Source organism: Xenopus laevis, chromosome 4S (genome assembly GCF_017654675.1).
Source record: "Xenopus laevis strain J_2021 chromosome 4S, Xenopus_laevis_v10.1, whole genome shotgun sequence".
NCBI lineage: Eukaryota > Metazoa > Chordata > Amphibia > Anura > Pipidae > Xenopus > Xenopus laevis.
Window position 1 is genome coordinate 57,742,508 of NC_054378.1, and position 13,016 is coordinate 57,755,523.

Consider the following 13,016-nt stretch of genomic DNA (forward strand, 5'->3'; position numbering starts at 1 on the left):
AAATCTAGTGACTCCACCAATCGGGTCTGCTGACTGCTCTCTGTGACACGATAATGGCATTATGTTCCTTGAGGTTGTAGCCCTGTGGGCCCCGGACACTCCAGTTCAACTCTGTATTAGTATATTTTCACTTGTAGCGGTGTAGCGTTCCCCTGCAGCCCATCAAAGGCATGCAAATCATTACTAAATATATCCCAAACATTGGCATCGTCTTGTAAAATATAATAATAGAGGTCACAGAGGAGTCCCATGACTGTAAAGAAGGTATTAAAAGTCACCTTATAGCTCCATAGAGCTGAATAAAAACACTGTCTTATGACATGGAACACCTCTGTAATTTCTAATATCCTTACATACAGACAGAGGCCCAAACAACTCCCACATGGCCAATTATGAGTGACTATAAGGCATCTTACAGCAGCCCCTCTGGCTTTTACCAGAATCCACAGATTGCTAGTCCAGGCCTGTGCAATATTCCATATTATATATTGCTGGTTATGTGAGAAAAATATACATTAGTAAGTACTTCTGGAATATATTTCCAGATTTAATTACCCAATGAACCTACTCAATTGCCCTTTTTAAAAAATTACAGACAGTCATCACCACCTGATCTCAGTTTAGGGATGTGGATCCCCGACTGCCCCTATGCCTCTGGAAAAAAAACTCTGCATCTAAAATACTTGGGGGACCCTGGACACCAATGTTTTTTTTTTTTACTTGTACGGGTCCCTGGCCACCAATGTTTTTTTTTACTTTGAGGGGGGCCTAGCCACCAAGAGTTTTTTTACTTGTAGGGGGGCCACACCACCAATGTCTTTTTTACTTGGGGGGGCCAAGCCACCAAGAGTTTTTTTTTTTACTTGTATCGGGGCCACACCACCAATGTTTTTTTTGTACTTGTAGGGCGGCTCAGAAAATGTAGTTGTACAGGGCCCCACAAATTCTGATGGGGCCCTGTTGGGAAGTACACTCCTACACTGCTCTTGAAGATTCCCTGTCTTGGAACCAGAGGCACGCACAGAAGTAGAATATACAGCGAGAAGACATGGGTATGGGATGGGTGAAGCGTACGATGACAACATTTTGTGGGTTAGGATTGGGTGCAGGTTGTGTGTTTTCTGACCTGCTCATCACTAGTATGCACTGAGCACCTCCTTGACTGAGGTTTTGAAGCAGGGCATATGCCAGCTCAACAAAGTAGTCACAAAGATCAGCAGAAGAGCAAGGGGTTAGGCTTAGGCAACCATTAAAAATCATGAAAAGTCTGCATATTTTTCAATTGATCTATATTTCAAAGTTGGTTGAAATTATTTTTACTTTTCAAAAAGCTTAAGTTATGTTTTTGTGGAGTTCCCCTTTAATGAAAACCCCAGTGATTCTGCTCAGCAAGGACAAAGATAAGAACTGTATCAAGTAAATGTCGCTATAATATCAAAGGCTATTGTGATACTAAACGCTATAGTTAGTATAGATATGGGTATATATAATTTATGTGAATGTAGGGAGGGGTGTGTGTATGGATGCTGGGTTTTCATTTGGAGGGGTTGAACTTGATGGCAGGCCCGGACTGGCAATCTGTGGGTTCTGGCAAATGCCATAGAAAGGCAGTATTTAGACGGCTGGTGGAGGTTGTTTGGGCCTCTGTGTAGGCTGATTGGGCCTCTGTGTACATGAAATGCCAGGGCCTATTTTAATTCTCAGTCCGGACCTGCTTGATGGACTTTGTCTTTTTTCAACCCAATTTAACTATGTAACTAACTATGTATCTATGAATTTAGAACAGTTTGGAGGGTCGGCGACCCCCCCACCCAGAGCTGCTTTAGAAAGGTGAAAAATTAGACTTACACTTCAATATTAGAAAAATGGTCACATATAGAAAGCAGAAAGTAATTGGAAAAAGTCTTTATTTCTGTTGAACTATCTGAAACCAACTGAACTGAAAAAAGTGTTGGAAGGTGAACAACCCCCTTTAAGACAATATTATTACATCACATTTTTTTCCGGTGCCTGTCCGGCTCTGCTATTATTATAATACAGTTACGAGAATTCAAGGAATTTGGCCATGACCTTGCGCACGCCCACCCAACTGATTCTTTTTTATTCGCTGGGCCAATATCCGCCCATTGCAACACCCGCTATGACGCACTGGAAAGGCTACACCAACTAGGGGCGTGGCTTAGCTCAGTCAATAGCTAAAAAATTAAAACGTCATCTTTCGAGCGAGGGCGGCTTCTGCTGCCAAGATATGTAGGTGGGGCGGGAGCGAGCGCCGGAGACGCGCGAAGAGGGAGGCGCCTGTCCTAATACAGAGCCAAGAGAGTAAAAAATGGCCACCAAGTCGTGTCCGCAGTGTGACCAACAGGTGAGAAGTGGTACTAGCCCTTGGCAAGCCTTATTATGCAGTATGGGGGTGTGGGATATGCGCTAAGCCCAATTATATTTTATTTATATAAAATGTATGTTATGATTCCAGTTTGTTAGTATAACACTGATTTACACTAGTCTCACTAATTATAGGCATGATCACAAACATCTTGCAGTTACCATAGTTTCTTCCCCTTCTTTAAATCGGCGTGGAACGTGCTGCTGCTGCTGCTGCTTCATGTGTGAGCTGATAAGCCAGATGCTTTCTGTTCATGGTTTGTGCTGTGAGTGTTGGCACATGGGTGCACTGACAATGCTCTCCTTATTATAGTCACGGCTTGTCATTGGGCTAGGGCATCTCTGTCCTGTCATTTCTAACCAATCAGGTATGGGATGTGAAGATGAAGCCTAGTAAAATACTATTTAGCTATAAATTAAAAGAAAAAAAAAATAGGATTGTTTTGCCTTGAACGTGGATTTTAATAGCTTGGTTATCAAGTTTCTTATTATCGCACAGCAAATCAATCAGGCATGAAGGACTGAATATTAAATACCACTAATAGGAAGTGTCATTCCTGTCTTTCAAAGCTTTCTGGATAATGGATCCCATGTGACACCCTCTGTTTTGTCACTACAGAATACATGGTTTAGTGTGGGGTGGCCTGGCACCAGCAGGGTATTATGGGACACTGTGACTTTTTGATTATATTTTATTCCCATAACCCAAGTTCAATAATTGAACTCCAGCTTTCGGTCATCAAGAACACGCATATCCACAATTAAACACATCCCCTTTGATTTTAAAGAGATACTGACACCAGAAAATAATCTTTTTTTTTTTTTATATCTATCAAAACATGATATTTAGAATTTTGCCATAAAAGTATTTGCCTGATGCTTTTACATTACTTTTCTTACCTCTATGTTCCTCTATGAGGGGGCTGCCATATTTGTGCAGCAGGAGTCCGTTAGCATTAGAAAGTCTTACTGACAGGCTGAGAAGGGACAGTCAGGTTGGCAAAACTGTCAGGTTTAGGAACGTAAAGTAATAATTACTTACAAAAGCAGAACTATCCGTGAAAAACAAGACCTATAGGTAACTTTTAATGTAGATTCATTTTTTTGAAAAGAAACATTTTAGTGTCAGTATCACTTTAAGGGCTCTTACACATGAGCGTTCTGACCTGCGCTCCCCTGCGTTCCATTTTTTGGCGTTCAGCCGCAGGGGAGCGCAGGAATAGACGCAAGTCATTATTTGAAATGGGGCTGTACTCACTCAGGCGCGTGTAGGCGCCGAACGCAGGTTCAGACGCAACATGCTGCATTTTTCCTGCGTTCGGCGCCTACACGCGCCTGAGTGAGTACAGCCCCATTTCAAATAATGACTTGCGTCTATTCCTGCGCTCCCCTGCGGCTGAACGCCAAAAAACGGAACGCAGGGGAGCGCAGGTCAGAACGCTCATGTGTAAGAGCCCTTAAGTTTCCTGGCCAGGATTATATACAATTTTCACATGAGTAGTCAGATGCAAACTGCTATCCAAGACCTTTTTTTTATGGTACAAACTGTCGAATTAGACTAGGGAATTATCCAAACTCAATTTGAGTTTTTTTAAAAAAAGTTCAAATTTGATTTTTGAGATTTATCATACTCTGGCCCTTTAAGAATTTGACTATTCGACATACAAAGCCTGCCCAATTACTGTTTAAATCAATCGGAGAGGTCCAGGGATCAATTTGGAGATGTTTGCAGCCTTCCTGACATTCAAGTTTTTTTCGGAGAAAAAACTCGAATCAAATTTGATTGAATTCGAATCAAATTTGATTCAAGTTTTCAGGTTGTTTAAATGAGTTTGAGTTTTAATAATTCGATTTTATTAATACATTTCTCCAAGTCGAATTTCGAATTCATTTGAATTTAAGGGAGTTTAAAAAACTCCCATGAATTCGGAATTCGACACTTGATAAATGTGCCTCCCTATGTCAATTGTTTATTTTTGATGATGTATTTCTTTAATGTTCCCAGTTGAAGCCAAATGTTTTTAATTTCAAAGCAGAAATGAATTATTATATTACTACAAACAGCTTATATTTTTATCTCCTATTTTATTGTTTTTTATAGGTGTAGAATTTTTAGTACTGGTTGGATATTGCATTAAAAGGCTTCTGTATATGCAGTGCTAATCCCTTTCTGTATGTTTTATTGTATGCCATTATTAAAGCACAGGGATTTATAGTGCATTTTTGATGTGCTCGCCTTGAATTTATAGGTGAATAGTTTTAAAGGGACAATGTTATCAGCTCTCTCTAAAATGTATGTGGCAAATGGCTGATTAGTGGTTTGTTCAGCTGTGTGTTTTTGTATAGAAATATATAAGTCAGCAATATACTTTATGGTATACTCACTATAGCACTTCTTCATTTTTATATCACACAAGCAACTAGGAAATTCTCTGCGTTCTTATAGGGACTTCCTGGCAGGGCCACCATCAGGGGGTCACAGGGGGGACAGTTGTCCCCGACCCGCAGGATTTTGTGTCTAAGGGGGGGGCCTGGCCATGCTTCACTTACTTGATTAGCCGGACCCCCCTGCTTTCAGCAGCAGCTCTGTGCACAGAAGATTTTCTCCTATTAAGAGAAACCTTTAAGTATAAGTTCCGGTAAATCTGCATTGGGATTGGACTCCCTTATCAAATCCCTGTACAGCTTTACCGGGACTTATTCTTGAAGGACCACGAGGGTACAAGTAAGTGGAGCATGGCCGGGCCCCCCCTTAGACACTAAACCCTGGCAAGCAATTTTTTTTAAAACTTTGGGGGGATCTGGCCAATTTTTTTTTTTACTTGCAGGGGGGCCCCTGATCACCAATGGCTTTTTATAACTTGTGGGGGGGGGTCAGGCCATCAATTTTTTTTTTACTTGCAGGGGGCCCCTGAACACCAATGGTTTTTTTTTAAAAAAAAAAAAACTTATGGTGGGCCCTGGTCGCAAATGTTTTTTTTTAACTTATAGGGGGCCCTGATCACCAATTGTTTTTTACACGTTAAATGGTGTTAAAAGTCTAAACTAACATGGTGTATCTATTTGTCTGTTTCTGAGGGCTTAAAAAATGTGCATTTGCTGAAAAGTATGAGTACATCAAATGTATTTTTGAAACTCAACTGAATTTTTGAGGCCAATGTGCATTTCTTCATTGTATTGTATTTTGAATGTGTCTCAGACACAAACAATTGCAGCATATTGCCCACAAATTTAACTGGCCTTGTGTCAGTGCCCCCTTTAGGTCCCAATTGGAGGGCCCACCCCTCAGCTTGGGAATTATAGTAATGGTGAAATCATGTAATTAACCATTTAGTACTAAGCTCAATTTTGCTGCTTGAGAAACTATGGGTGTAATTCAAGTATAAGGGACTCATTTTTTTTAGTCTCTTAAAATTGATTTTTACAGGTATGGGACCTGTTATCCAGAATGCTTGGGACCTTGGGTTTTTCCGGATAACATATCTTTCTATAATTTGGATCTTCATAACTTTAGTCTACTAGAAAATCATGTAAACATTAAATAATTTGGTTTTGCTTCCAATAAGGAATTAGTTGGATCAAGTACAAGGCAATGTTTTATTTTTATTTTTATTATTATTATTATTATTATTATTATTATTATTACAGAGAAAAAGGAAATAATTTTTTTTTAAAATCTGTATTATTTGGATAAGATGGAATTTATGGGAGACAGTCCTTCAGTAATTTGGAGATTTCTGGATAATGGGTTTAAAGGTAATGGATTCCATACCTGTATACTAAATTGTGTTATATAGGTAAACTTTGATTTATAATTATTAACAAATTGAACTTGCTTCTGGATCCTGTGTAAATTATTCCAAAATGCTATGAGCAACGAAACAGATGGGAAACATTTATTCCGTGGTCAGGTATTGACGTCAGAAGACACAACTACAGTCCTGGTTTCCTTTCATAATGCTATTTACTTGCTCTGACAATTGGATCTGGCCTTTTATAGTACGATGCTATTATCAAAACACTGCACAAAAGGGAAATTATGAACAAATCAATGGTTGTGTCAAAAAAATATTTGACTTGTTTAGTTCCCTTTGTGTTTTCGTGGAAAATAGTATTGGTAGGTAGGCAATAAATAGCAGTGCTGTCTGCTCCAAAACATGCCAGTGTCCACGTGCGCATGTCATGGGTTGTAGCCCACTTCCTTTGTCACGTAGACAAAGTACAAAGGAATACCTATGATACCATGAATGTGTCCCTTGTGCCATTAAGGTCCCCTTCTATTGTGCAAACCCCCTTGCCTGCCACGCCACACCTTCTCTGGGTTTATTGTAATAGGATAAACACAATAGTAGCCTTCTAGAAGGTATTAAGGAGCAATGGCTGTTCAGCAAGACTAATACTGGATGAAGAGCAACTAAAAAAATAACCAAAACTTTGGATAAATAAAGCAAACAAAAATAAAAACAAGCATTTTTAATATTTCAATTTGGCAAGCCTTGTGCTAAATGTACTGTTTACTCTTTAGGTTCCCGTTGCCTGCAAATCCTGCCCTTGTGGATATATATTTATAAGCCGAAAACTTCTACATGCAAAGCAGTCGCAGAGATTACCTCCTACATCAGGTTACCACTTCTTTGTAGATGTCTAAACCATGCTTATAACATTTAGGGGGTTGTTTATTAAACTCCTAGTCAGACTTTTAAAAGGGAAAATACCTTTTTTTTTTTCGGAGAAAACAAATACAACTTACATTCTTACACAACCTCTTCATCCCTGCTCCCAAGTATCCCTTTTTTCTGAAAACCACTCTGACTAAATCTGCACGGACCCCCCCCCCCGATTTATTAATAATTTTCATAAATTTTCTACGATTTTTTCATAAACCGCTCCAAAAGCTACGATTTTTTTCAGAAAACCAGCGCAACTGGTCTCATTAACAATCTAAGATAGTTGTGCTGGGTTTCCAAAAAATCTTAGCTTTTGGGGCGATTTTATGAAAAAATCGTAGGTTTTGAGTGCAAAATCCAAAATAAAAATAGTAGGGTTTTATAATAATTTTATCGTGACTTTTTCCACATGAATTATGAAAATTATTAATAAATGGAGGGGGGGGGGTCTGTGCAGATTTGGTCAGAGTGGTTTTCAGAAAAAAGTGAGAAATGTTTTTCTCTCCAATACTACCCTTTGTAAACTTACTGTAAGTTTCCATTTTTACACAAATTGTAACAGTGCTGTGTTATTTAGCACCCAATGACAAAATTGAGTAACTGTATTGAAATACACTAAGCATTCCTTTGATTAAAGAGAGCGAAAGAAAAAATTATACGGAGGTTCCAATTTTTCAGCACCCTCCAAGAATCCAAATTTGTTTTCCCGGGCCACCATTATTCTTCTTTTAAGAAACTCGCAGGTCCAAAGGACTTTTCATCAGGGTGCTCCTATTCTCTTTGCTCCCACACATTCCTTGCTGGGTACGTGCACAGTATAGTTAAGTCTGAAAATAACTGTACTGCAAATGCGCTCACTGAGTGTGGCACAAGGGATACTTGGGAGCAGGGATGAAGAGGGTGTGTAAGAGTTTGTAAATTGTAATTGTAAATATCATAAGTTCTAAATTATAGCATTAGCGTGGCTTTAATGATTTATACATCATAATAAATACCATGCCAGACAACATAACATTTCCCCCATATGCCCACCTTCAGGTGGTTCAAATCAGCTAGAACAAACAATCCAGTCACAATGACAGCAAATTCAGGCTGTAGAGCAAGAACTGCATAGGCTTGTTAAAGGAAAAGGAAAGTTAAACTAAAGAAGTAGCTAGAAATGATGTACATTTTGTTTTTTGCTTCGTACCAGCCCAAGGCAACCGCATCCCTTTAGCAGGGAAGATATGTGTCTCCAAAGATGCCCCAGTAGCTCCCCATCTTCTTTTCTGCTGATTCACTGCACATGCTCTGTGCTGTTGTCACTTACTGAGCTTAGGGACCGACTCAAAATATACAGTACACATAGAATATAAATGTCACAGTATAAAGCTGAATAGTAATTAATATGGATAATTACTACATGGGAGCACAGAAACCAGTACAACTAGCATCAGAATTTAATAATCAGCCCTGTAGCATCAGCTTATATTACAGGCCAACCTCATTTTCTGCTTGATAATTTGTGACGACCCCTAAGCTTAGCTTCTCAATAGCTGCTCAGAGCCCACTGAGCATGTAAGTGTCGCAGACACTTTCCAAGATGGTGACCCCCTGTGACAAGTTTGAAGACCTGGATCATTGCTGTTATTGAGAAGCTGAAACTTTAATCTGGTGCAATAAGTTCATTATGTAAAACATGGTATTTTTAGCCCTATTAATTTCTAGGGTTTAGTTCTCCTTTAATGTGGTCCTCACCCTGCAGCCTGCATTTGCTGTTGTTTTGAATGCTTGGCCTAGCTGATTTCACCCATCTGCCTAATCGATATTTTGCATTTTTTTGGGCAGACTGGAACAATTGGTCAGCACTCACCCAAACCACAAGCTCGATAGACAGGTGCACGTGCAAGGTTGTCCACTCCAACTTGCTAGATAATTCAATAACAAAATCACAGCACCATCCAAATTGTGTATAATCTTAAAAAAGATGGTGCTGTGATTTTGTTATTGAGTTTTTTGGGCAGGCCCATTGTTGGGACTTGTATTGTCACCTTTAAAATATATTTCACATTTGTATTTTGAGTACAGCTGTCCTCAATTACACACTGGTCACACTACGTTGTTTTGGTTACAGTGCAGTTAAAGGCAGCTTCCTATTCGTCCCTTTTTTATTTAGAAAATCGATCAGATCCAAAAAGACGTCGAACTGAGCGGATCAAAAGAGAGAGAATACACACTACAGTAAATAGAGATTTAGAGAACAGGAAAAGATCACGATCTAACAGCCAGTCTGAAGCATCAAGACGGGGAAGAGGCCGACCAAAAACAGCAACAACAAAAAAGCAAGAAGAAGAGAAAGGTAGAAGATAATTTCTCAACAGATGTTAAATCTGTCTCTTCTATTAAAAGGAAAGTGCATCCAGTTTGTAGGGTTATTTAATTAAAATAAAAACATTCCTACTCATTACAACGTTACTTAACGGGGAACTCCACAGAAACATAACTTATGCTTTTTGAAAAGTTAACTTAATTTCAAGCAACTTCACGTTTGCAATATACATCAGTTAAAAAATATGCAGACTTTTCATGATTTTTAATGGTTTGAAACAATTCCCTGATCTCTCTGACTACTTTGCTGAGATGGCTGACTACTGTTACTTTGTATCAACATCCTGCTGTCCTCAGCCTGCATCCTCCAAATCCCACAATTCCCTGCACATGTGATTTCAATAAGGAACAGAACATCATAGTGCAATGCATTGTGGGTTATGTAGTTCCTGCATGCTGTCTGTAAACTGTGAAGAAGTTGTTACAATTTTTTACATCAGTGTTTAGTCCCTCCTTCCCTGCCAGAATTTCAAATGATGCAGAAAGAGAAGAACTGTTAAAACAGCTGGATCTCGGCATAGAAAATTGCATTTATTCATACGTAAATGTGATGGGTATATTTGGGGTTTCTGTGTTGTGTGGGCCTCTTTATCAAATTTTGGTTTGTAAGCTGGAATTCCAGTAGCAAGCTTTAGACCATTTATGATATAGACCCAATAAGTGAGAAAAAAAAACTCTCAAAAGCTGGATTTGAAAGGAAGCTACTTACAGGTTGTACAATTTGCCACAGTTCTAGCCACCACAGTAGTTGATAGGGCAGTAGCCATAATAAAGCTGCCGCCACATGCATGCTGCAATTTAATTATACTAAATGGCTTTTTACTTCCATTACATATAATGTAATGTGATTTACTAGGAGTATACTTTTGCAAGTAAAATAAATTTTTCAATAAGGTTTCATCTAGGAATCCGAACCCTAATTTGCATATGCAAATTAGGGGCGGAGGGAAATTGCGTGACTGTCACAAAACAAGGAAGTCAAATTTTTTCCCCCTTTCTACCCCTAATTTGCATATGCAAATTAGGATTTGGTTCGGCCGAATCTTTCGCAAAGGATTCTGGGGTTCGGCCAAATCCAAAATAGTGGATTCGGTCCATCCTTAAGGTGGCCATACACGGAGAGATCCGCTCATTTGTCGCCAAACGAGCGGATCTCTCCCCGATATGCCCACCTTGAGGAACGGGCTGATCCGATTGTGGGCCCTAGGGCCAAATGATTGGATCCTAACGAATAGTAAAGGGAGGTTGGATTGCGGGACCGCATCAACGAATAGATGTGGCCGCAATCCTATGGGATTTTTCGTCCCATCCGACGAAAGCCGTCGGGGGGGGCCCATACACGGGCCAATAAGATGCCAACATGGTCTGTCGGCAGCTTTTATCGGCCCGTGTATGGCCACCTTTAGTTTCATATCACCAGTACTAGCATGATGAAAATGATCTCTTTTCTGCTCTGTCCAAGTGAATGGCAAACATTTCTTACTAATGCAGAAAGCATTGTTTGATGCTTCTGCGCTCAATTCTATCACTATCACTAAATCACAGTGTGACAGAAGCAATAGAACTGGAAAACAGACATCAGTATCTTAAAGGGCAAGTACACTCCTAAATTACAATCTGGCTAATAAAATAAATTATTCTATGCAACTTTCCAATATACTTTTCATGAACTGAAAAATTTCAGCCGTTTTAAGTTATTTGTAAAAACAATTGCTTTTTGAAAGTAGCATTTGCTTAACTCCAGGTTGTTACTTTTTAAACAGTGTTGCAAAATTCTTAGTTCCCAAGCCAGCACGGGTCTGTTAATCAACTGCCTTGTCTTACATTGTTTCTACAGTCTGAGCCATCAGGGCAGAGAATAGAAAGGGACAGACAAACACTGCTTTAAACTGCAATTCATACTAATAACTTAAAAACCATATAAATATTGTAATGAATATATATTGCAAAGTTGCTTAGAATTCTGTTTTGTTCTATTAGACTTTGTTCATTACCACATGGATAGAACATATGAGGGCTTGCCTATTCATGATATTCATGTTATCAGCAGTATAAAAGCTGCTAATGTTGATTTAAAAAAAAAAAAGAGATAATATACAAACCCCCACATGTAATAAAAGGCACTAAGTTTGCCCAGGAGCAGTAACCAGTAGCAACCAATAAGATGTTTGCGTTTAAACATGTGACCAGGAAATTCTACCTGCTGATTGGTTGCTATAGGTTACTGCCCCTGGGCAAACTTAGTGCCTTTAATTACATAACCCCAAAAGTCTTCAGAAAAGCACTCTGAGAAATGTTGTCTTGGTTTATGGGGAGTATATGTTCACTTTATATCAAAATACATAATATGCCATTTTTTCCTTATTTTATTTAATGGCAGAATCTGAAATAAATATTTTCTATTCTTAGTTGTTTTCCTTTTCAATTATTATTTATAATGATTTAACTTGATTTGCTGCCCCACGATTAAGTCCCTTCATATATATGCGTTGATTCTACAAGTTCTAGTGCTAAATGGGGACACTTGAGTCAGCTTGCCTGTTTATATTAGTTTGAAATTGAATACAGTTTAAACTTCGTTGAGGATAAAAGTCAGATGTTGATGAGCACCTGTCTCCCACATTGTATCTTTACTAACGTGCATACACTTGCACTTGCACTCAGCCCACCAACTGTTTAGCCTCCCAGTTGTGTGTTGTCTGCCTCTGTGATTCATTCTTAATTGTGCCCCCTTCCATGCAAGAACCACAGTTGCCATGTATTGTTAATGATGAATGATATTTCCTCTCTCTTTTTCTTTAGAAAAGCAAGAAAAAGAAGTTGATATGTATGCCAACCTGTCAGATGAAAAAGCGTTTGTGTTTTCAGTTGCTTTAGCTGAAATTAACAGGAAAATTATTAACCAAAGGCTAATACTCTGACTGTTTCCATAGAACCAACCTCCATGTTATATACAAAGTAAAGCCCATCTAGCTGTATCAGCACAGATCATGGACTCTGCATCTTTGGGGAACCCCATAGAGTATTCTGCGTGAAAGACTGTTTTTTGCCAAGAGATTCAGCATTGCTATACAGAAACTTTTTTTTTTTTTTAATGGACATTATCCAGTTTTCACCCTTTCAGAAGTGTAGTACACTCTGGCAGCCAGCCAGTGTACGTGTATTTAAATGCTTGATAAATTGATATATATATATATATATATATATATATATATATATTGTATATCTATATATTACATTTTTTTTGATAAATTAATGTATAGTTTATATAACCTTTATATATTAAACAGTTGTTACACTAAAATGTGCCCTTTGATATGGTATGTTAATGATTACATTTGCATCATTGCAGGGTATCACTCCAACAGGGGCATAATGCTTTTAAAATACATAAACCCTATAACTGTGCACTAAGGAAACTGAATTAAAATAATGGTCTTGCCTGTAACCACGAAGATTTAGGAATATCTCTGAACCTCCACATTGAATATATCAAGTTCCTGCAAATAAAACACTGTATTTTAAGCTCCACGAGAATGAAAAGGAGCAGCAATGGGTGAAGATATCAGTTTACCTTTATATCACATATGAAATCTC

At 38.6% G+C, this 13,016-nt stretch overlaps 1 protein-coding gene across 1 annotated transcript; it reads left to right on the top strand.

Annotated features, from left to right (window-relative positions):
• The first annotated feature begins 2,208 nt into the window (after positions 1-2,208).
• On the top strand, positions 2,209-12,717 carry LOC108715486 (UPF0547 protein C16orf87 homolog). Its single transcript, XM_018260676.2, has 4 exons — positions 2,209-2,365; positions 6,911-7,007; positions 9,208-9,390; positions 12,222-12,717. The coding sequence occupies exons 1-4, from the start codon at positions 2,330-2,332 to the stop codon at positions 12,338-12,340; spliced, it is 435 nt and encodes a 144-aa protein (XP_018116165.1). The 5' UTR covers positions 2,209-2,329; the 3' UTR covers positions 12,341-12,717.
• Positions 12,718-13,016: the final 299 nt, after the last annotated feature.